General features: G+C 43.7%; 1 protein-coding gene across 1 annotated transcript in view; it reads left to right on the top strand.

Moving 5' to 3' along the window:
- LOC134072812 (collagen alpha-1(IX) chain) overlaps positions 1–21,123 on the top strand; it is a 28,532-nt gene extending 7,409 nt beyond the window's left edge. Inside the window, exons 6-37 of the mRNA XM_062529668.1 lie at positions 423–440; positions 2,258–2,347; positions 2,974–3,009; positions 3,581–3,652; positions 3,928–3,972; positions 4,421–4,456; positions 4,843–4,866; positions 5,001–5,054; positions 5,185–5,256; positions 6,415–6,453; positions 7,482–7,538; positions 8,031–8,084; positions 8,181–8,234; positions 8,654–8,707; positions 10,222–10,275; positions 11,156–11,209; positions 11,335–11,388; positions 11,734–11,787; positions 12,107–12,160; positions 13,980–14,024; positions 14,559–14,612; positions 15,389–15,442; positions 15,826–15,879; positions 16,309–16,380; positions 16,500–16,535; positions 16,732–16,776; positions 17,068–17,100; positions 18,408–18,554; positions 18,862–18,916; positions 19,254–19,448; positions 20,178–20,255; positions 20,778–21,123. Of these exons, the coding sequence (XP_062385652.1) occupies positions 423–440; positions 2,258–2,347; positions 2,974–3,009; positions 3,581–3,652; positions 3,928–3,972; positions 4,421–4,456; positions 4,843–4,866; positions 5,001–5,054; positions 5,185–5,256; positions 6,415–6,453; positions 7,482–7,538; positions 8,031–8,084; positions 8,181–8,234; positions 8,654–8,707; positions 10,222–10,275; positions 11,156–11,209; positions 11,335–11,388; positions 11,734–11,787; positions 12,107–12,160; positions 13,980–14,024; positions 14,559–14,612; positions 15,389–15,442; positions 15,826–15,879; positions 16,309–16,380; positions 16,500–16,535; positions 16,732–16,776; positions 17,068–17,100; positions 18,408–18,554; positions 18,862–18,916; positions 19,254–19,448; positions 20,178–20,255; positions 20,778–20,980 (2,046 nt within the window). The 3' untranslated portion in view covers positions 20,981–21,123. The remainder of the gene's footprint in view (positions 1–422; positions 441–2,257; positions 2,348–2,973; positions 3,010–3,580; positions 3,653–3,927; positions 3,973–4,420; positions 4,457–4,842; positions 4,867–5,000; positions 5,055–5,184; positions 5,257–6,414; positions 6,454–7,481; positions 7,539–8,030; positions 8,085–8,180; positions 8,235–8,653; positions 8,708–10,221; positions 10,276–11,155; positions 11,210–11,334; positions 11,389–11,733; positions 11,788–12,106; positions 12,161–13,979; positions 14,025–14,558; positions 14,613–15,388; positions 15,443–15,825; positions 15,880–16,308; positions 16,381–16,499; positions 16,536–16,731; positions 16,777–17,067; positions 17,101–18,407; positions 18,555–18,861; positions 18,917–19,253; positions 19,449–20,177; positions 20,256–20,777) is intronic.
- Positions 21,124–24,025: the final 2,902 nt, after the last annotated feature.

Raw genomic sequence — 24,025 nt, 5'->3', positions numbered from 1 at the left:
GCTCTGAATAGTTGTGTCCCTTTTTTGTTTGTGTTTTGCTTGATTAGCTTTAGCATCGGTTCACCTTTCTGCTTTTTGAGCCAATAAATTAGCATCAAGGGGCTCTGTCTTAGCCAGCATGTGGCCCATCCAGCAACAGTAGCACTGTACAACAGTGCTTTCCAGACATGGGGACAGACAGTATTATCTTACCTTCAAATGCGCTCATTTCTTAATTGAACTTGACTGCTGAAATGCTATCCGCCTGTTCCTGTTGGATGCAGTGTGCATGCAGTCTGTTCTGTTTGAAATGTATTTGTAGGTAAACTTATACTGTCTGAAACCAGGCCTAGTGCTTTCTCTGACACTCTTTGGTGAGGTGGGGGGTGACGTTTTTTCACTAACTCTACATTGATCTCGTTTCTCTCTTGCTTCTTCTTCAGATGTATGCCAATGCTGAGGTATTTATTTTTTAAATTCTCCTTTGTTTTTGTGTGTGTGTTCCCTTTATAAGGCAAATAATCTACTTTATTGCTTTGTTGCTTCACGACCTTGTTGCTCTGTGCTACTCTATATTCTGCCATTACCAAGTGGTGCTATGAGAGAGAAAATATGAAAGAGGAACAAGTACTTATACCAAAACAATGAAAGCAGACAACATGTCTCTTTTAAAATAAAGTGGTATATGTCAGGTTGCATTTCTAAATACTACTGTTGCCCCGTTGTCACCATTGTCTGGCATCTGTGTGGTCAGTTATTATGTAATTATAGTAGGGCACTGAATTTGCAGCCACTGTATTAAGTGAATGAAGGAAAATAGACAAAAGCTATGTGCACCAGCCAGATAGTCTCCAGTCTCCTCTGTCCATGGAACAGTGTTTGTTTGCAGTAGTTAATTCCAAAAAAAAAAAAAAATCAACCACACCTATGGCGGTCTTACTTTAAGGAGACTGATAGCCATACAAGCTCCCCTGGCTTTCATTTAAAGAGACCCTATGCAACTTTTTCATAGTCATAAAATCGCTTAGAAATCGTTGTTTTGCTTAACTGACCAGTTTCATCGAAAACAGTAATATTTCCTCCCGCCCCCAGTGTCCCTATCCGCTATTGCAACCTTGCAGTTCGTTCAGGAGGCGATCGCTCCTTGTTTACATCTGGAAGTCTGAGACGCGTAAGGAACAAGAAGAACCACGCTTGCCATTTATACATTTATATATAGCCTATATATGTATAAATATACACGCTAAAGCTGTAGGGGAAGCTCTGAAGAGAAATATGCAAGCATAAAACGAGCGAAAACGAAAAGCGAAACCTAAACCGGAGATGAAATTGCCAATCCTGCATAGTTTCTCTTTAAGATGGCTGCACATAAAACCACTCCTGAATCGAATAACCCAGGAACTGAACTCCATTGTGGTAGACGTTATTCCATTGAGAGGGTCCCTCAGGGAACTTTTTTGGTGTGTGTGTTGGAGTGGGATGGGAGGTGTTTGGACTTTCTGGGTCCTGTTTCCAAGTAGTTCTAAAGACAAGACAAGTGGCAGTGAGCCTGAACAAAATGGAAATAGGGCCTAGAGCATCATTCAGGCACTGGAGTGCAATTACTGTTGCAATTTCCCCTGCCAACGTCATGCTTTGCCAAATCATAGTGAGCGTTAATTAAATTTTGGAAAACAACAATTGAAAGACACTCATTTATTTCCTTGCAAAATGGAGACTGAAATAATACTCTGTGAAATTAGCATCTGGTTAAATACTGACAGATACTTAATTTCAGCCCCAGTGGGTCCTGTGAAACCTGCACGTAGCAAAGCTGACACCCCGTAAAACATACCGGCAGCATCCATCTTACTTATTGTTAATCCCTAACAAACATGGCCTAGTCAGCTCACACAGACAATTACAATGTGGATAGTATTCGATTGCTCAATTCAAAACAGTGTAAACAAAAATGCCTTTTCATTATGGGCTAACCTGTGGCCTGTCATAGTAAAGGGTAATTTCCAATTAGAGAAGAGGGAAGCTTGTTTGTTCAGGTAGGTTTTGGAGATACTGTAGGTATGTACCATCTGGCCAATGTGTACTCTACAATAAGTCTCCCCAATTAGAAAATATTTAATTCCTAACAACAAGTAGGATAGCATTAAACCGCATCTCTTAAACTGTTTAGCTCAACTAAAAACATGTTTATTTAGTTGAACTAAGCTATTTTGTTTTATCTTTAGTTAGAACTTAAAATGATGTATTGCCTGGTCTGATTGTGTTGCTTCCTCCTCAGCCCGATAAGCCCGTGGTCGGCGCTCCAGGCGTGGCAGGACCAGAGGGGCCTCGTGGGCCTCAGGGAGAGGCTGGCAGAGACGGGAGAGACGTGAGTCCCCTCCAGACAGCACACACACACACACAGCACACAGCTCTACGCATGCAGAGGACAAAACCTCACAAAATACACAAAAAGACACTCTACTGTCCCTCATGATGTTTCATAGCAATGTGTAATGGGGAAAGCCTCAGCTTCAAAGACTTCCTATTGATCGTCCTTGATGATGTTTTACAGTGACGGGTTGGGAAACATTGGAGTTCAAAGGCAGTTTACTGTCACAGATGAGATTTCATTGCCCTGTGTAAAGAACAGAAGAGAACAGCAAGAGAATGCTGGATGTTATCTGTAACTGTTATTACTGATGGGTTGAGCACCTTTCTGTGGCACCCTCATCCGTCTGTTGTATTGTGATGTAAGGGGAGCATTGCCGTTCAGTTCAATATCTTTTGTCTCATCAGCTCATTACTGTAGCGCTTGCTAATGTAAACTGCCATTGTTCCTCTCCACTGGAACCCATAAAACTCCACTTGAAACCTGTAATTTGAAATACTATCTAGATGCTACAGTACCTTGTTCAGCAAAGCATTACTGCAATGTTTGGACCCATAACTTCTGTAACTGATTGTACAACACATGACTAATGCAAAAACTCTTCTTCTTCTTCTTCTTCTCAGGGTCTCCCGGGCACTCCTGGTACCAATGGGGCAAATGTGAGTATACAGTATATCAGTCTCTGCCAAGGCCCTTTATACAGTAAATGTTGAGGTAAACTGATACTTTCAGGCCCTCTCTCTCTCTCTCTCTCTCTCTCTCTCTCTCTCTCTCTCTCTCTCTCTGTCTCCCCCATATCAGTATCAGGGCAGGTAAATGAAGTTGGTTGAATTCACCTTTGTAATAAATAGGTCGGTACATCCTCAGAGGCTTGTCTCATTTGGCCGCTGTGACAGTGGTGGAATCGTGGGAAATGGCCAGGCCATAATTGATTTAGCATGGAACAGTGCTGCGGCAATGTTACCTGGCAACAGTGAAGGTGACGGAACTGTTTGCCCCCTCTGTGTGTCTCTCTCTGTGTGTGTGTGTGTGTGTGTGCGTGTGTGTGTGTGTGTGTGTGTGTGTGTGTGTGTGTGTGTGTGTGTGTGTGTGTGTGTGTGTGTGTGTGTGTGTGTGTGTGTGTGTGTGTATGTGTGTGTGTGTGTGTGTGTGTATGTGTGCGTGTGTGTGTGTGTGTGTGTGTGTGTGTGTGTATGTGTGTGTGTGTGTGTGTGTGTGCGAATGACTCAGGGAGCCAAAGGAGAGCAAGGAGAGATTGGCCTGCCTGGACAAAGAGGTGTTCCTGGCCTTCCTGGGTCGCCTGTAAGAACCTTCTTATGTCAAAATGTTAACATGTGATGCATGGTTGCATACATGCAATAATGTTTCAGTGTGTATGATGATGCAGCTTAAAGAGGTAGATCAATTTGAATACACATGTTTATTATTATTAATAATAGTAATAGTAATAATAATAGTAATAATAATAATAATGGTTTTACATTTTGGTTTTACATTTTAACATAATGTTTTTAAAAACATTTTGTATCCATGTTGTTTCTTCTCAAATATAAAAAGTGCCCCTACCTCTTTTGTAGGGTTTGATGGGGCCATTGGGGCCGAGAGGATCTGTGGGCGAGAGAGTAAGTCATAACATCTCTGTCTGGTCAGCCTCAAGACTGGCGCCCACCGGACACAACTTTCAGCGGCGTGGTCTTGACGCGCAGGATTTTAGAACAGTTTTCTATCCCTGTGCGGCTGCTGTGCGGCGGCAGACGTTTCTAGTGGGCTTTGCTCCGTTAAAAACAATGGAGGTCTAATTGTTTTCTTGTCGCGGCGCACAGCATCTGTATCTGGTGGACGCCGGCCTTCAGTCTGTTGACAAGGCTATTTGCTTCTCTATCTCTTTCAAAGTCCTCTATGTAGCTTTGAGCAATGTTGTGGATCCAGACTATTGATATATCTGTGCTGCAGAAATATAGTGCCGAACAAATATATTGCTGTTTTCATCAAAGAATGAATCAATGATTTTGATTTCAAATATTTTTGGTAACACTTTGGTATCACACTTGTCTTTTTCTTTGAACACAGGGACTACCTGGTTTCCCAGGGCCTGCTGGACCCGCCGTAAGTTGACTCTATTCTTCAGATTTCCAATCACACTGAACAACGGCTCAAAAAGTCCCAAATCAAATCCAAAAGCATCAGTAATCCATTCAGTTGTTAACATGCTTTACAGTACATACATTCAGCTGTCAGTCTGTTGATCATGAGAGGAACTCTGTGAACTACTGTATGTGACCCAGATATCAGTCAAATTGGACCTTGATCTGGCCTTGATCTGTGGCGGTTATATCTGTGACACATTAGAAACGCTTTCTCTAGCAGGAAGTGCTATAGCTCTGACTGACAACAGTGATGATGCATCACACAGCAGAAGATATTTGTTGTTTGGTTAGATACTGCATTTTCTCACTCTCGTTTCCTCTCCTTTTTACTCTCTTTTTTCACAGGGTGCTGAGAAGCCTGGACCTCCTGTGAGTTTTCTTTCTTTTTTTTAAATCCAAATTTCTTTACTACTAAAATCAGTGTCTAGATGTCCTCTGGACGGTGCGTTGTACTCTATGTGCACTGTGTGCATTATTATGTGTGTGCCTGTAATCTCTCACAGGGCCCTCCAGGGAAGAACGGCACTCCAGGAGATGAGGGCAACATTGGACCTGAGGTTTGTACTGAAAAATGTAACAGTATAGGCTACTGTACGTTTGACCGGCAGGTTTTTCCGTGCTTTTGGTCATCTTGTGATCTCGGTTTCTTCCCTTTAATCTGACCAATTCATCTCTGCCCCCACGCAGGGCCCACCAGGACCCAGAGGAGCTCTCGGTCTGCCAGGCCCCCCCGGCGTCGCCGGACCTCCAGGGCCAGCGGTAAGATCTTATCTCCCTCCGGTCCTATTCATGCAGTCGCTTTGAAGGGCCTAGAGGCAGTCTGGAGCTGTTTCTGAACTCTGTGTCTCCCATCATCACTCCCTGTTACTGAGAGAGTGTGCTGCCAATGCTAACAGCGCTAACATTAGCTGAATCCAGAGCCTGAAAGAAAATGCACAGTTGCTTAAGCTTGTGTGTAAAATCCCAACTTAGAAAGTGCTTTCCAATGCCAGCATGCTGAATAACAGTGTGGAAAGCTACCTTAGCTGATGTTGATATATCGTCCTTCCACCTCACTTTCCCTGTGTTGCATGCTGCTATGGCAGCAGAATTGAGGTAAAACATAACAGTAACAGCATGCTCTGACATCATGAGGAAAGTGGAGCGGTATGCAATACTGTGAAATGTCCACCAGGCATTACTAACCTGAGACCCTTGAGATTTGCTCCACACATGAACTCATCACAAGGTTTGTATTGTGAAATGCTGTACTTTTGCTCCAATTCCATGTTTTGAACCTTCCTTACATGATTATTCCTCTAATGTACAGCATAAACATGTTGAGATTTTAATTGGGGAATATTACATGAACTTGCTTCATTAGTATAATCCCTTAACATAATAATTTGTGCATAGTAACGCTCCTCACATGTATGTCATCCCTTCTGAGTTTATGCTGTTTTTAGCGTCCTCCTGCTTTCAGCTTACACAACCTAATATAATAATATAAGGACGGCTAATCAGTGTCCTTCGCGGCCAAACAAACAAATTAACTAATATTGATCTTCCAAGTCTGGTTAAAGTAGTGGTATAAAACTGGTTGAATTAGATAGATAGATAGATAGATAGATACTTTATTGATCCCCAAGGGAAAATTATAGGTCCCAGCAGCTTAAGACACCACACACAACATACAATACAATGTAAACAGGAAAATACAAAGCAAAATCTTTATATGGTAAAGTATGTTCAGTGGTGTCACTGTACAGTAGGCACACAGCTTTATTGAGCACCCTGTACATGGCTCTAATGGTGGGGAGTGTTCTTGGGGCTTGCTGGGATACAGAGGGAATCTGGGGCTATGGAGCCAGAGAGCTGTTTGGGGACCTTTTGTGGCTGAGATCTGATTCTGGTGTTGCTCTCTCTGCTTTCTTTCAGGGCCCTCCTGGGGCAGGCTCCAACGCAGATGGGGAGCCTGTGAGTCCTCTGATTTTACCCCTCAGACTTTTACCCCTGCCTCTCCTCCTCCTCTGATTTTACCCCTCAGACTTTTACCCCTGCCTCTCCTCCTCCTCCTCCTCCTCCTCTGATTTTACCCCTCAGACTTTTACCCCTGCCTCTCCTCCTCCACCTCCTCCTCCTCTGATTTTACCCCTCAGTCTTTTACCCCTGCCTCTCCTCCTCCTCTGATTTTACCCCTCAGACTTTTACCTCTCCTCCTCCTCCTCATCTGATTTTACCCCTCAGACTTTTACCCCTGCCTCTGCTCCTCCTCTGATTTTACCCCTCAGTCTTTTACCCCTGCCTCTCCTCCTCCTCTGATTTTACCCCTCAGTCTTTTACCCCTGCCTCTCCTCCTACTTTACTCTGATTTTACCCCTCAGTCTTTTAGCCCTGCCTCTCCTCCTCCTCCTCCTCTGATTTGACCCCTCAGTCTTTTACCCCTGCCTCTCCTCCTCCTCTGATTTTACCCATAAGTATTTTACCCCTGCCTCTCCTCCTCCTCTGATTTTACCCCTAAGTATTTTACCCCTGCCTCTCCTCCTCCTCTGATTTGACCCCTCAGTCTTTTACCCCTGCCTCTCCTCCTTCTCCTTTACTCTTTTCCTTTATCTCTACTGTATCTCAGATGCTCTCAAGCTACATGGACCAGATTTATGTTTTCTCTCTCTCTCTCTCTCTCTCTCTCACACACACACACACACACACACACACACATACATACACGTTTGTCTCTATCTCTGTCTGTCAGTGTCTATGTATGTGTGTATGTAAGTGTGTGTGTGTGTGTGTGTAAGTGTGTGTGTGTGTGCGCGCATGAATGCATATGTGTGTGTCTGTGTGTGTGTGTGTGTGTGTGTGTGTGTGTGTGCACATGAATGCATACTGTATATGTGTGTGTGTGTGTGTGTGTGTGTGTGTGTGTGTGTGTGTGTGTGTGTGTGTGTGCTGTATCCTCGGGGTTGCGTGCTGATGAGGATGTGTCTCTCTGAATCTGTTAGCAGTGTGAGGCCGCCTGTCCCGCCGGCCCTCAGGGGATGCCAGGCATGCCAGGGATGAAGGTACGAGCCGCTGCCAAGGACAACCTGGGCACCGCCACCGCCACCGCCACCGCCGCCGCCGCCGCCGCCACTGCACCCATTTAGACACGCTCCATCCAATCCACCATTTAAATGAGATTCTCCATGCGCCACTGTCTGCGCCAAGTCTGTCTTTGTGTCATTGTGCCACACACACACACACAGGCAGATATGTATGTACACACACATACTGTACATATATACACACACACACACACCAATATGATGCTGGTTCTAGACCAGCTTAGTGCTTGATGAAGAATGCAGCACCTACTGTATACAAAGAGTGTAACGGATGATTGTTTGTGGGTAGATCTTGAATGAATACAGTGGTAGTAGAATGGAGAATATTAGGTGGATTCTGTGGACTGTGACAGCAGATCTAATATTGTTGTGTTATTGTTATTGTTTATTGTTTACTGTTTATGTTAGAGTTGATGTTATTGTTATTAACCTGTTATTGTTTTCCTTCAGGGACATAAAGGTGTTGCTGGTACCCCAGGTGATCCAGGCGCAGCCGGAGAGAAGGTGAAGAAGTTGGAGTGACATTATTAGCTGACCTGGCTGACATTGTGTTCTTCTTGGCGCGCTTTTAAAACGCATCTTTTTGTTTTCCCAACACAGGGAGATCAAGGAGTGGCAGGAGAGGCAGGACCTCCTGGGCGCATGGGAGATGACGTTAGTATTTGCTTTACTTTAAAGGGCTTTATCTACACAATCAATAGGACAAGCTCAGAAAAACAAAAGGGGGGAAAACAGATACCGTACTGTACTGTAGATAAGTTCCAATATGGCGGAAGAATAGAAGAAACAGAAACAGAATTGTGTTTTCACAGCTGCACTGTTAGTGAGAAGAGCTTTTGGCTTGTGCGGGCTACTGTTGTTGTTTTTCCTCTACCGTCAGCTTACTCTTAATTAGTCCTACAACAAAAAACAACGTTCTGTTAATTGGTGCTTCCTGTTCTCCAAAAACAAAGAGCAGTCGAGAACAGCGCGCCGATTTCAAGTTGGATATTTTGAACTTTGAACTGATTTGTCCTCCGTGTCGTCCATGTTTAATCATTTCTTTGTTGTGCGCCTCTAATTGCCTTTCTCAGGGTCAGAGAGGGCCTATTGGATTTGAAGGCGCCGCTGGAGAGAAGGGAGACAGGGTAAGAGGCCGCACTGTGTCTATATTTACACTCCTCCCCTCGGGCTGGACAGGCCAGAGAGAAACACACACGCACATACACACACACACACACACACACACACACACACACACACACACACACACACACACACACACACACACACACACACACACACACACACACACGTACACAAACACACAGCTGCACAAGTACACACACATGTGCATGCATCTATACTGTATGCTCTGTTGTTCACTCTCTCTCTCTCTCTCTCTCTCTCTCTCTCTCTCTCTCTTCACACACACACACACACACACACACACAAAACAGCCAGTCAAGCAATAATCCACACGGCTCAATTAGCACACTAATGATTAAATTTGTTTTAAAGCCAGCACACAGTGTCTCCCAGCAGCCCCATACTATAATGGGACTGTCAGGGCCTGTAGATATATGTGTGTGTAGTGCACATGTATTAGAAACAGCAGCCCTTCACTGTCAAGACCCCCCAGGTCCCCCCCCCCCCGCTCCTGCTCCTGTGCCTGATGCTTTAGAAGACTTATGACCTAGTGGCCTAATACACTGCAGTGGAATAAAAGGCTCGGTATAATTTTTACCTTTTTGATGTGATTTACTCTGGCCCCAGCCCGAGTAATCTTCACTGACCTCCAACACCCAGCTAACTGCACCCCTAAAGGGTGGGGCAATGGACACGTTTCCAGAAGACTCCCATGGTGCAAATCCATCTCACTTGTCCTCTGTTGCTCTGAAGACTAAAGTGTGATTCATAGTGAGCCCTAAATGTCACCGCAGAAATGGATGGATGGGCTTCATTTACAGTGTCCTGTTTGGGACTCCATTGTAGGAAATATGATACATCTCTGAGGGAATGTTATGCAGCTGGACAGATATCAGAAATTGTGTGTGTGTGTGTGTGTGTGTGTGTGTGTGTGTGTGTGTGTGAGAGAGAGAGAGAGAGAGAGAGAGAGAGAGAGAGAGAGAGAGAGAGAGAGAGAGAGAGAGATGTGAAGTGAAAAGCTGGTGTAGACAGTGTGGGTGTGGTGTGTCATCAGCAGGAGGTACAGTGCGATGCTCAGGGCTTAAAAATGTGAAGGGGCAGACTGGCCTACATATCAGACCATTAGCACACACACACACACACACACACACACACACACACACACACACACACACCTCCTAAACTCACTGCTTACTGATCCCATTCTTTCTTTTCATGTATCTCTTCAAACAGTGCTATGAAAGTATGTTTAGTAATGTGTATGTGTGTATACACCATTGTCGGTCATACTGTATGTACTGTGTATATATGGCTTGACAATTGGCCTGACAATGGTGTACTTTGTTTTTATGGTGCTTACTGTATCTTCCATGCTTGCTACATCAGCTCACACAGTTACAGACCAGTAATGTCACAATCGATACACACTACACAGCTGTTTAGTTAAAAGCCATCTCTGGAGGGGATATTAACGGTAATATTATTTTCCCACTAACTGCCCTTCTCTCCACAGGGTCCTCCAGGTTACAATGGCATCCCAGGGCCCACTGGACCCCCCGGAGCTCCCGTAAGTGCCGTTCCTCATTGATTGGATCAAAGCCGGCCTGGTCGGCTGGCTGTGTTTGTGTTGAATGAGCATGGAGCAGTGGGAGATGACAAGACCACATTACGCATTCATGAGGGTTAATTTTTAAAGAGCTTGGCGGGAGAGGAAGCGTTTATCAGTCCGAGGGGGCTTTATCAGAAAGGTTGTGTGCACACGAAGGTTAATGGCTGAGCTGTGACATCAGGCATGGCCTGCTAAGGTTAAAGGAGTCGTGGTCTGGAATGTTCTAGAAGAATGTGCGAGAAGTTTCTCCAGGTAGCATTGTGGTACGCCAAGAAAAAGAAAACATGGCAACAACTGATATACTGTAGATGTGTCAATAAGACTGTTTGAAAATGAAAAAGGATTTTCTTTAAATCAGGATTTCATATGGTGCTCTAAAGCAGATTATAGACCATTCAAGCGAATGAGAGAGAATAAACCCTATAGTAGCCTCGACCATAAAAGAGAATTAACCCCAATATAAATGTATTACAGTGATGATGTTCTTGTATCATAGCTGCTGCTGCTGTATTCTGCCGCAGGGTCTCTGGTTACTGTGAAGCACCTTGAGACCGTGTTACTATTAAAAGTGTTCAACCCCAACTGCATTATAAATGACAATTGGGGTCAAGAACTTCAGTTCCACATTGGCTCGCTGACAGGAAAGAGCTCTTGCCATTTCGCGCTGGCAAGTGTTACTGCATAATAAAAAAGTACCAGAAAGTACCAGAAGTACTAAAATCGTTTTTGCACATTAAAAGATGAAGAAAGGTCTTCGGATTGGACCGTCAGCGATAAGATTTATGAGATTAAAGTTTAGCAATTGTAATGGCTGTAATGCTGTGGTGATCTCTCTCAGGGTGTGGAGGGCATCAGAGGTCGTGAGGGTCACGAGGGGCCTAAAGGTGACGAGGTGAGTCATCTTTATTAAAAAACGTTGTACATAATTCTACTCAGATTATTTCTTAGATCAGATTAGATCTTCTACTGTATGTAACCACTGAATTTATGATGTTAAATGTCATGTGTGGTTTTCAGGGAGCAGCTGGCCCACATGGAGAGAGGGGAATTGCCGGCCCAAGAGGAGAAGCCGTGAGTGACCACTTTAGATCTGGATCATACTGAGTAGGAATTATTAGGGAGTAATTATGCACAGAGTTAAGTGACTTCCCCAGTGACCAACTGTTATTTCAGTTGTATATAGTATATAGATACTGTAGATAGATAGATAGATAGATAGATAGATAGATACAGTAGGTGTATGCCATGGATGATATATTAAGGATTCTGGAATTCTTGAGATCCTTTTAAGCATGCTTTCATAAACAACATCAACATCCCTTAGCAGAAGCATAAAGATGCACATATGCCATCGCTGTATGAAACAAAGTGTTTTTAATGTCTGATGCTGAATTGTGTACTCCGTGTCACCTATAGGGAGAGCCTGGCGTGGACGGCTTGGATGGACTTCCAGGATTCAATGGAACCAAAGTGAGTCTTCTGCACCTTCTCTTTTAGCATACAGGTTTGAAGAGAACCTTGCCATGGACCCTTTCTACATGATGAAAAAGTGTGTTCCGTAAAGAAAGATACATTGGAAGCATCGCATGTAATAGTTCATATTGAATTAACTTCTAGTTAGTAATTTCTTAAAGTTGTAAGAGTAACCTTAATCATCATTGCATCAACATGTACAATATAGTGCATAAAAGAGGAGGATGTTCGGCCTGTGGTAGCTGAATATATTTAAACTCATAAATAATTTCGGAAATGTCTAAGCCAGCTCCTCTATGTGCCTCTACCCTGACAGGGAGAACCTGGCATACCTGGACCATCTGGCGTAAGGGGCATCGTTGGAATACCCGTAAGTACAGTCAAAGATCCTTCATTACTGACAAGATAGAGCAACGTAATGCATCTCTATGGAAGCAAAATTCTAACAGTGCCTGTCTGCTTAAGGAAAGACGTCATAGTGGAATATCGATCGGCAAGCAGTTCAGTTCAAATGTAACGTCACTTTCTAGGTCTGCTTAGAGGGGGATTTTGTCCCCCTCCCCTTTGCGAAAACAGAACACGGAAATGGTCGAACGTTTGCGCCTCTCGCTCCGCTTTAACCCTCTCTGGTACAGTACAACTGTCCACGGCTGAGCGAGAATGTATGCCCAAAATGTGTCCTCCTGATACGTAATATGATAAGACTGGAGATCAGTAGGGTGAGAGCAGTGCGACATTAACGCAAAAGCGAGCCTCCGTGGGTCATTGATGAAAAAGGAAACATTCAAATGAAAATTAAATGAAAAAGAAACGTTCACCCTCATCTAATGAATACCTTGGCTACTCAGATGAAATTGTTCCAGCAAGCTTCACAGAGCAGTAGATAAAGAATCTGGATACCTTTTTGTTATTCTGAATTTGTCCCAAAACAGGCTCGGGATCCTGACCCACCTTGAACTCTATTCAGTTCTTACATTAATTTAACTTGCAGATCTAAGCCCAATTGCATTTTAGGCCCTGTGAAACTACAATAGGCATGTAATTGAGATTGTTAAGGATTGTCATGAGCTCAAATACTCCAAATACTCCTTTGCTATGGCCAAACTGCAGCACAAACGCATAAAAGATTCAGTGAACGTAATGCCTGTGCCAAAGACCTGACTCAAACACCACTGCCAATCCACCAGAGAAAACCAACCACATAGAAAAGCAACTCTAAGAAGCTGGGCTTTCTTATCTAAATGTGCTTTTAAATGAATGTCCCACCCCACCCACCCCCCAAGTACCTTCTCTTTTTCTCTAAATTGTCTCTCTTGCCATCTCTCTTTGAAAGAGAAGAGCAACAGGCATGAGAGCAGGCAGATAAATTGCCCACACAACAAAGTGTCATTATTCTATTGCAAACTCACGGCAAGGACAACGAGTGGATATTATGAAGCAGAGTGGGTATTTGTGCACTTCTCCCATGGGCTTGATAAGATGTAGAGCTTACACTAAGACTGAGTGTGGCCCTGATCTGGCCCTGATCTGGCTCTGATCTGGCTCTGACGATTCAGACACATCTCCACCAGATCTGTTCCAAAGCCTGTGTGTGTGTGTGTGTGTGTGTGTGTGTGTGTGTGTGTGTGTGTGTGTGTGTGTGTGTGTGTGTGTGTGTGTGTGTGTGTGTGTGTGTGTCTGTGTGTGTCTGTGTGTGTCTGTGTGTGTGTGTGTGTGGGGATAACTCCTTTCCGCTCCTGATTGTACCTGCTCTTAGGTATTGACAAAGCTGTTTATACCGCTATAAATTCAGGTTAAGTGCCCTTCAGAATTGATCAATGTCAGTGGAATGTGCCTTAGCCCACAGAAAAACATGAATCTGCATTCACCGGCTGTTTCCTCCCATTGAAACAGACAGCCTACCCCCACGCAAATATTAGTGTAATTCTCCACCATGAGTGATATCAAATAGTCATCTTTATTTCCTAGAATTTAGAGCTGCAATCACACTGGTATAGAGCATCGAGGGTCACAGTGTTTCCACAAGGTTATTTTCAAATGTTAATGGGATGTTTCAACTAAACCTCTGTGTGTCAGTGAGGATTTGTTCTGGGTGAATGCTCAGGGGTAAAGACTGACACACCTTTGTGTGTGTGTGTGTGTGTGTGTGTGTGTGTGTGTGTGTGTGTGTGTGTGTGTGTTTTCTACAGGGGTTGCCTGGGAAACAAGGACTTAAGGGAGTAGACGGTGTCAAGGTAATCATGTTTTTTAAGAAATCAATTATCAATAATCAATTTGCTTCTGTGTTTTTTAAGGCTGGTGATTGATTTCGCTGTTCAATATTTGCCACCCACAACCCTCCAAGACAGCATTGACATGGTTTAAGATGGGATCTGGCAAACTAGATGAGCCAAACATTAGACGTTCCTTAAATATATGCAAAATTGATTATGCTAAATTGCTGGTTGGAATTTGGTGCTCTACCTCTATCTTCTAGTTTATCATTCAGTGTGTACCGGTAGTGTACATTCTACACACACACCTGCACCTGCCTGATGTAAGGTGCCAACTTGTCCTGGCAATGCTGCACAAATATTGAAGAAAATAATCAATATTAGATATTACTACAGTATATATCGATTAGAGATGGTGATGCTGTGATTACTATTTGATTTAATGTAGACTATATCTAGTATTTAGCCTCTATCTATCTGACTTTGTCTAACAAAAAAAAACTTTTGCATATTTCTGAAAATTACTTTATAATTTTCTTGGGGAAAAAACTCTAGGGTGACACAGGAGCTGTAGGACCAGTGGGACCCATTGGGCTTACAGGCAAAACAGTGAGTACCAACATCTCCCTCTCCCTTTCTTTCACCTCCCTCTCACTTTCCCTCTCCCCTTCCCTCTCCATTTCTCCCCTTCCCACCTCCCTTTCTCTCCTTCTCACCTCCCTTTCCCTCTCCCTTTCTCCCCTCTCCCTTTCTACCCTTCCCACCTCCCTTTCCTTCTCCCTTTCTCCCCTTCCCCTCCCCCTTTCTCTCCTCTCCACCTCCCTTACCACCTCCCTTTCACTTTCCACTGCCCTTTCTCTCTCCACCTCCCTCTCCCTCTCCTCCTCCTCCTCCACTTCAACCTCCACCTCTTCCCCTTCATCTGTCTCCCTCTCCATCGCTCTCCCCCTCTGTCTCCTGCTATTAATTCCCGTTGGGGTGATGCTGCACTGTAGCGCTTGTTGTGATCAGACAGCTTGATGTATGCCCCCCTGTGTGGGCTCTGGCTCTGAATGCACTACTCCACTCTTCACGTGGAGCCACAGCACCAATCCATTAGTGGACTCACGCAGTGCTGAGTAAAATCTCTCTCTCTTTCCCTCTCTCTCTCCCTCTCTCTCTCTCTCTCTCTCTCTCTCTCTCTCTCTCTCTCTCTCTCTCTCTCTCTCTCTCTCTCTCTTTCTTCTCCCTCTCTCTCTCTCTCTCTCTCTCCCTCTCTCTCTCTTTCTTCTCCCTCTCTCTCTCTTTCTCTCTCTCTGTCTCCCCCTCTCTCTCTCTCTTCCTCTCTCTCTCTCTATCTCTCTCTCTCTCTTTCTTCTCCCTCTCTCTCTCTCTCTGCCATTAAGGGTGAAACAGGAGAAACAGGCAAAGACGGCACACCTGGAGCCAAGGGAGCCACTGTACGTATCCCATAAGCACTTAAATCACAAAAGCATGATAATCACCTCGTCCCTCTGGTACTGACTGACTGACTGTCTGGGAGCACTGTCTGGAAACAAAACATTATTCATGAAGTTGTTCAATCACTTCTGGCACATTTGCATGGTTTGCACGATTCATCACAATTTCTGTACTCGTAGATGAATCCCAAACATTGTTCGTTTTTGTTTATATATATATTTAAGTTAATTGGTATGAAACATGGCTCACTTTCTGTATAATAACTGTACTCATCTATGACAATTAGTGGTTTCATAGTACACAATTCTACTGTGATAAGAAAAGTGGCACCAGCATTTTTGATCATGAGATTTTGATATGAATATTTGTATTCCTCCTCAAGGGTGAGACGGGGAAGCAGGGTCCAGTGGGAGTGACAGGACTTCCTGGCGACCAGGTGAGTTGACCGCGATGCCCGTTTGTCTTCTGGGCGACCTGACATGGAGAGATGGGCTCAGTCCAGCCAGAGTCCAATTGGCATGCAACCCCACTGCCTTGGCAACACGAGATGAATGGAAATCATTTAGTCACTCCTGATTGCTTGGCTGAACGATGGTGTGGGAGTTTGTGTGTAAATGTGTGTATGTGTGTGTGCGTGTGTGTGTGTGCGTGTGTGTGTGTGTGTGTGTGTGTGAAAGAGAGAGAGAGAAGAGAGAGAGAGTTAGAAAGTGATACAGATAGCTTTTATGCGTGTATAACCATTCTTACTGAGTTTCTGAGTACTGTGTGTGTATCAGTGTGTGTGTGTGTGTGTGTGTGTGTTTGCACTGCTGCCTGTGTGTGTGGTAGGCTCCTCACATTCTCTCCCTTTCTTCCTCATCTCCAGGGAGAGAAGGGAGACAGAGGTCCTATCGGCCCCATCGGGTTCAAAGGTCACACCGGACTGAAAGGAGATCAGGTCAGCAGCCTCGGACACATCTGATGCCTCCGCTCCGGGCCTCACAGGCTCACCTCACCCAACAATGTTTTCTAGATCTGTAAAAGAGTTCTGACTCACATTTGGGTTTCTGGTTTCAGGGTCCTATTGGCGCAGTGGGTCCAAAAGGAAGTGAGGTAAGTTGCGCTGGATCTCCCTCGGGCATAGGGCAAGCTTCTGTGTGAGTCACAGTACAATGGTCAGACATGTTCACTTCATGTGATCCTCATGGACATCATTGAGGTGTTATCAACTTATTAATGTGTGCTACAGTGTTTCATGTCTTACCCGCTTTGTCTGAGAGTTCTCTCTCACATGTTCTCTCTCCTGCAGGGTGACCCGGGACTGCAGGGTGATGCAGGTGTCAAGGGTGACCAGGTAAATAATATCAACATTAAAACGTGTGTGGCAATATGTAACACGTGCAATGTTTTCTGCTGATATGACTGGTATTGCGATCTTGTACAAAAGGTGTCATGCAAATAATGTTTGATTGTTGGTTGGTTGGTTGGTTGGTTGGTTGATTGATTGATTGATTGACTGACTGATTGATTGATTGATTGATTGATTGATTAATTGATTGATTGATTGATTGACTGATTGATTGACTGATGGCTTGAAAACATTGTGCCTGTAAATGTACTGTATTTGTTTGTGTCTTTTGCATAGGGTCCCCCTGGTATTCAAGGACTTAAAGGCGAGGTAATACGAGTTTTCGTCTCTTTTGGGTCAGTTTATCTTGACTGTGTAAATATGTTAATGGTGTATGATGGAACTAGATGATGGAAGAGAAGTTCCAGATTTCTCAACCAATACGTCTGACATTGTCACTGTGATGGTGATGAGTTGGTCTGTTGATCCTGTTCAACAGCCTTAGTCAGCCACCTGTCTCTTTTTGCAAACAACATGAAGCATGTTGGCTACAGTACATGGTAATCTCATGGTGGGATCCAGGGTAGATTAAAAACTACTGCCCAGTATTCTCTTTGAACTCCACATAGCTATACCTTCACTGCCTACCATGAAGTCATCAGGCCATAGTCATGTCCTATTCATGGCTGTGGGACACAGTCAGTGGCACAGTAATTTGAACTTTAATCAGTAACTATGGTGACTGTAGCATCTTGGTCTATTCAGGGACTTTTTGACTGGCGCCAGCCAACGGAAATGGTCGTGCAAATAAGGAAATACAAATTCAGGCCTCCTTGTCAGTGGAACTTGCCTTGGCTCTGCAATCAGGAAGTAGGATTACAATGGTAGCCCGGTCATATTAGCAATCAGTAGACTACCAAAGAGGCAGTTAACTTGACCTGCTGATTAGTTTGCATGGGCAGTGAAGGAGGAAGTGTTCAACTGTTCAGGCAAGCCTGGTGCAAGTTTTAAAGAGATACAAACCTGGCCCATGGCAACACTTGCATCACAAACAATGAGATGCAATAAGGAAATGTCTTCTTTCTTACATTTCCCCTTTGTTTGGAACATCTACTCCTTCATTGGATAGGCTAGCGTACAGTACAGTATATTGAGTAACCACCATAGTTATTCACTATAAAGCACTACAGTATGTAGTGAATCAGTGCATGTTCCAAACACAGGTTGCTGTTGTCTATTACTGTCTCAGTTGGGTTCAGAGACGTCCCATACCTGAGGTGCGTTCAAGTTCACCGAACTTAGGCGAACATAGGCGAACGTTAGCCTTGAGTTTTTGGCGAACGTTTGCTAACAATCGCAAACAGTCTGAGGAGGTGGTGCGCCGCGAACATACAGTGGAACTGGACGTGAGTTTGACGAACGCAACAATGCAATTACTGTTAGAATGGAATGTTAAAACCAAATCGTTCAAATTTAACAGTTCAGAACGTTCGCCTATGTTTGCGAATTTGAACGCACCTCTGTTGCACCAGTGAGTGGCATTACAAGTGTGACCCATGACTAGTAGAAGGCCACCGGTGGCAGTATGATTTCTCCTCTGTTGTCCTCCTCCTCTTCCTCCTCTTCCTTCTACTCAGCGCGGAGAGAAGGGACAGCAGGGTGCCGTGGGACTTGACGGACGTCCCGGACAGCCCGGCCACGAGGGACAAACTGGCCCGCAGGGCGCACGCGGACTAGAGGGGGACAGTGGAATAGCAGGACCTCCAGGGCCCCGGGGTCTGCCTGTAAGTCGTTTCACTTCTAAAAACAGAGAATACAGAATTTTTGATTTAGAGTAAGTGAGGAGCAGAACTGTATTTAATGTCTGATGTATAGAAGTGGGTAGTGGCTGACTGCAAAAGATCTGTTGCGATATAAATAGTACAGTGAGTGGGTGTCCGCTGAATGGCAATGGCCTAATGAAGCTTATACGGGCTAATTGATGCTCATAGCTGTCGGTCTGTAGCCTTATTTGTGTACCGTAATAGTTTTGCTTTATTTGCCCCATTACCTGTGCTTGAAGTAATTGTATGCTGTGTTCATTCTCCACAGGGCCCTAAACTTGCTGATGAGAAAATTAGAGCCATGTGTGCTGCAGTGGTTGAAGGTGAGAGTGTTTTCCTCAAGAATTGAATATCAAACAAGAGTGGCCTGTAGTATCCTCACAAAAAAACAATGCCATTTGTATTGTCTTTCAGTCATGAAATGTTACTCAGTAAATGTTGAAAGACGTTTGGTTGTTTGGTCCCTTATGCTTTGGACCAAAGATCATAGAGTGCTACACGCGCGTGGCGCTCTATGATCTTTGCTTTGGACATAGTTACAGGACCACAGAAGTATTATTATTTAAACGTCTTTTTCCTATTTAAAAGTACTTATTATTAGCTAAAATCATGTCTCTGCCTAACACTCGGTTGTACTGTACATGTCTCTCTGTCTCCCAGAGCACCTTGACGCCTATAAGAAAGAGCTAGCGATGAAACCTCTGCCCATCGGTGCTCCAGGAACCCCCGGGCCTGTTGGGCTCCCTGGTCCCCCCGGACCCGCTGGTGCTAACGGGGAACCCGGCGCCAGAGGATTCATGGGTCCTAAAGGTCCTCCTGGATTCTACGGCCTACCTGGTAAACCAGGTGCCAAAGGTACAGTAGGCCTCGACTTCCATTTTCACTGATTCATTACCTGTGTCAGAAATAGCGCAGCTGTGAAGTCCTTACTGAGTGTGAGAATATTTACATCCTGTACATCACTTCCTGCTCTATGGACGATAATGACACTAACTTAAACTCCTGTTCAAATCCTGTTAGATAGATAGATAGATAGATAGATACTTTATTGATCCCCAAGGGGAAATTCAAGTTACAATGTTACAAATCCTGTTACAATTTAAATGTTTTTTTTTTTTTTTAAATGACCAAATATTCTTAACCTTAGCTCTACTCATTAAATGCACAACATACCAATAGTACAAATTGTACTTTTATATTTGTCTTTAAAAAATCAAAGGTGTTTGAATAAACTAAAAAATGGGTTACTGAGGGAACCAAACAATTACCACTGCCCAGTAGCATTTTTTTTTTTTTTTTTTTTTTAATGCACCGTATACCTTTAAAAAGGGGTGGTGGGGGGTGGTTTAATGATTAGGGATCTGGCCTTCCAAGTGGAACACCACCAGAGGGTGAGTGAGTTTGGCCATTGTGCCCCTCAGCAAGGCACTCAATCATGGGTCGCTCTGGGAGGACGGCCCCTGTAGTTAATTCACTGTGAGTCACTGTGGACCAGAGTGGCAGCTGAATGGCACATAACGTAATGTAATGTAATGGGGGCGTGCAGTGGCTGAAGATGTATTGTATTGTATGGTGTGCCTGCAGGTGATACTGGAGACAAAGGAGATAAGGGAGAAGATGGCGTAGGTATCAAGGGAGGCCAAGGAGAGCCAGGATCTCAGGGTAAAGCTCGGCTTCTTCTTTCTTCTCTCCACTTCTCCTTCTCGAATTTCTTATTCAATTGTCATCTTTTCTTTTCTTTCCCCCTCCCTTCTTTTTTTAAATCTCATCTCCTCTTTTCCTTTCTCCTTCTCTGTTTGTCTCTTCCATTGAGTGTGTTGAATTGAATGGCAACCCCATTCTTCTAAGTGGAATGAATAACCCATTTGGAAACAGAAAGATATTTGGGTTCTGTCGAGACCAAGCTGTACGGTGATCTGTCTCAGTGGTTAAAAAAGATAAAGTAGTCGTAAAGTGGGTTAGTCACTGACGGCGATGATTGAAGTCTGACTTCTATCTCATTGTCATTACTGGAATGAATATGTGTGTGTATGTGTGTGTGTGTGTGGGGGGGGGGGGGGGGGTTAATGTGTGTGTGTGTGTGTGTGTGTGTGTGTCTATCTTTCTGTCTGTCTTTGCTCTACTGCTCATATCCTTATGTGTGTGTGCGAGTCTATATTTATAGTTACGTATTTTCTGTGACAGGTGAGGCTGGCATCCCCGGCGTCGGCAAAGATGGCAAAGACGGTGCCCGCGGCGAAGCTGGAGCCGCTGGCCTCCCCGGATCCCCCGGCTCCCGTGGCCCCACAGGCGCCCCCGGCCTGTGTGACCCCTCCACCTGCGGGGGCAGACCCCAGCCCCTCTACCTGATGAGCGGGAAGAAGCCCTACTACCACAAGGGCCACTGAACAACAGCGCACTCAACGTCACGGATAAGCTTCGTCACCACCACCATCATCCCCGGGGTCCTCTCAGCCAATCGGATGAAGAGGACGGGGACCACCGTCCACAAGGGGAACGTCAAGACGTCTCCGCATTAGCACCGCACACAGTGAACACTAAACCAGCCAGACAAACTGTAGCTTTTACACGCAACGTGTGAATGCGCTTCATTCTTCTTGAAACGTTTTCAGTGCATGGAAAGGATATTGTGTTGTGTATATACTGTAGAAAAAAAATAACTATTGGTGATTAATCAAGATGCCAATCAACATTGAATGAACACTTACCAGTATTTCAGTAGTATCTGAATGGAAATAAAACCATAGACGTGATACTGAGTGAATGAGATAAATTATTCAAAACTCAAGCGAGTGAATCATGGGCACCTGTGAATAATGCAAACACAATATTGTATCACCAGATCACTCAGTTCTCAGCAAACACCACTGATTATGCTATTCCCACACAGGTTCGCTAAATGGATAGCTGCTACCTGTCTTGTTGAAGCCGTAATGATTTAGCAAAGCCCAGGAACATACTACATCACTCTTAACCACTCTTCGTAGTTGCTATAGAGATGTGGAGAAAGACAGAAAGTTTGGCCAGGGTTTGTGTTTGTATAAAAAGGTTTCCTTTAAAAGCCCTACTGTACACTACAACTCATGTCACAAAATTGGCTAAACTAAAGAATCCATTCTTTTTTTCTAGGTTTTCTTTGGGTAAAAAAAGGAAAATAAACTTTCTAAATTTGTGTGAAATGTATTGTTTTGCCTGGTTTTCTATTTGCCTGGCAATAACCAGGGTTGTCAAATCTGTGTGGAATATTAAGTCTATCTTAGGTTTGACACTTAGCCAGTGCAACTATCTGTTGATAGCCTGGTTAACACAAGACAGAGAGTGGGTCTAGAAAGACTTCATTGACTTAACAACTTCTAGCGGCATAACCAGTGAAATTAAGCTTAAATTGGCATATTAATTGTATAGGCCTACCAAACTGATAACAGTTCAAGTTCATGAGAAGGCAACCTAGACCAGTTGTAAGCTGCTTGCTGCTTTTTCCAACCTACAGTATATTTAATCATAAGCATGGCCAACACATGACACAAGGCAGCCAAACCAATCTTCCTATGTTGAAGGGTCATTCACGCCTTTTTGCATTATTTTCCAATGAATAGCCTTTATTTTGGCAATTGAAATAAGATTAGTGTTAAATTAGAGAACGGATATAGTTTGGGATATAGGGATATCTTCCCTGGTGATGACTGGACCTAATCTCCTAACCTTCTACTTGTCCCAAGTTTACTTACTGCCCAGATGCAGTCTGACCTTTTCCTGCCGGCCAGCCGACAGGCCTGTGCTTTCATCCTCTGAGGGGGAAATGCTTTTGTTTAAAATTGCATTAGCAGCCTTTTAAAGATAGACCCTGTTCAAAGGCTACTCTGCTGTGGGCAGGACAGCACATTAATGCTGCATGCTGAATCACCTCATATAAATCCAAACTCTCTTGAGACAGTTTGTTAAAGTTAAATAATATAATTGAGTAGGTCGCACCTGAAAATGACAAATTTGAGGCACTATTTCTTTTTTTTCCCCCAACAAAACCACACTTTCAAATCACAACAGGCCTAATCCAAAAGAGGACAAAAAGTCACAGAACAATTATTGGATTGCTGGCAAGGTTATTAATGTGAAAAATATAAAAAAAAGAAGAAAAAAAACAATAGGATGGCTAATGTGAGAATACATAGTGATGGAAGCACACAGCTTCGGTTTGAGCAAGTTATGAGAAAAGCAGATAACACCGAGCAAGAATATTCACAAATGAAAAGGCCTCTTCTATAAACATGGACCTGATCCAGCCTTTATTCAAACATACGTACATAACTCTTCCATTAATAATTACACGTATACCAGCCTCTGTTTATTACGTTACTATTAGCACCAGTCAACCAGTAAAAACAGGTAGAGAATCCCATGCATTATCTATGCTTATCATTTTTCCCTGGATTGTTACGACAGTTCTTAACAATAATTTAAACACAAATAATGATGTAGATATTTTATAAAATGGGGTGGGACAATCTTAATCCACAGTAACATCAACACTGTGTGTAAAACAGAGCGAAATCAAATGCCGATCTTACTCTGAAGCAAAAATAAAAAATAGCTGAAATGTACATACCCTTGCAAACGCATTATGCACTGCTTGTCATATCTGTGTATTTTGTAAATCACATACGCTACCTGATCCACACAAACAAAAGGCAAAGGGGAGACAATGATGAAACACTATTTCAAAACATTCACACAACAGCAAGCAAGCCATATTACACTTGGTGAGGCGTTATGAAAAGAAATTCAAGACAGTAAGCTGTAAGTAAATGCCCAGTACAAACCCCATAATCAATGCAGCCATAACAGACTAGTGAAACCTTTTTTTTAATAGTACTGACAGCTTCACAATTGTATTGGGCGTAAAGCACATGACACATTGCACAAAGCAACCACAGTATGCCTTTCAATAATCAATAGCGAAGCTAAACAAATCCCATCTAGTCTTAGGCTGAGCATGATCCCTATTGAAGACATTGTTATTGGCACGGCGAAAACAAATCTCTTTTAGTATGCCTGGCTTTCCTAGAGGATTCCTTGCACATTTAACATCCAATGATTCAGAGAGTCAGGTGTCTATTGCTATGTTCATTTAGAGTACACAATACACATTCCCATTATATCCAAAGTAGTATGCAAATGCCTGGATTAATATAGAAACAGGAATGTTGGAAAGTAAGCATTGTTCTGAAAGCTGGATGCTGCTGTCTCTTGCGACGGTATACTAATATCTGGATCATTCAAGTCAAACTGAAGCACCACTTCTATTCTGTGAAACACAACAATTTCAAGCATAAACTCCCATCCTCTACACTTCCAAGGTGCAGTTAAAAGAAACTGCTCTCCATCTGCAACACCCTCAGTGAACAACATACTTGCTGTGGCAATGATAAAACACG

This window comes from Sardina pilchardus, chromosome 24 (assembly GCF_963854185.1).
Source record: "Sardina pilchardus chromosome 24, fSarPil1.1, whole genome shotgun sequence".
Classification (NCBI taxonomy): Eukaryota; Metazoa; Chordata; class Actinopteri; order Clupeiformes; family Clupeidae; genus Sardina; species Sardina pilchardus.
The sequence above is the reverse complement of the archived record's forward strand: the minus strand, read 5'-3'. Positions and strand labels throughout refer to the sequence as shown.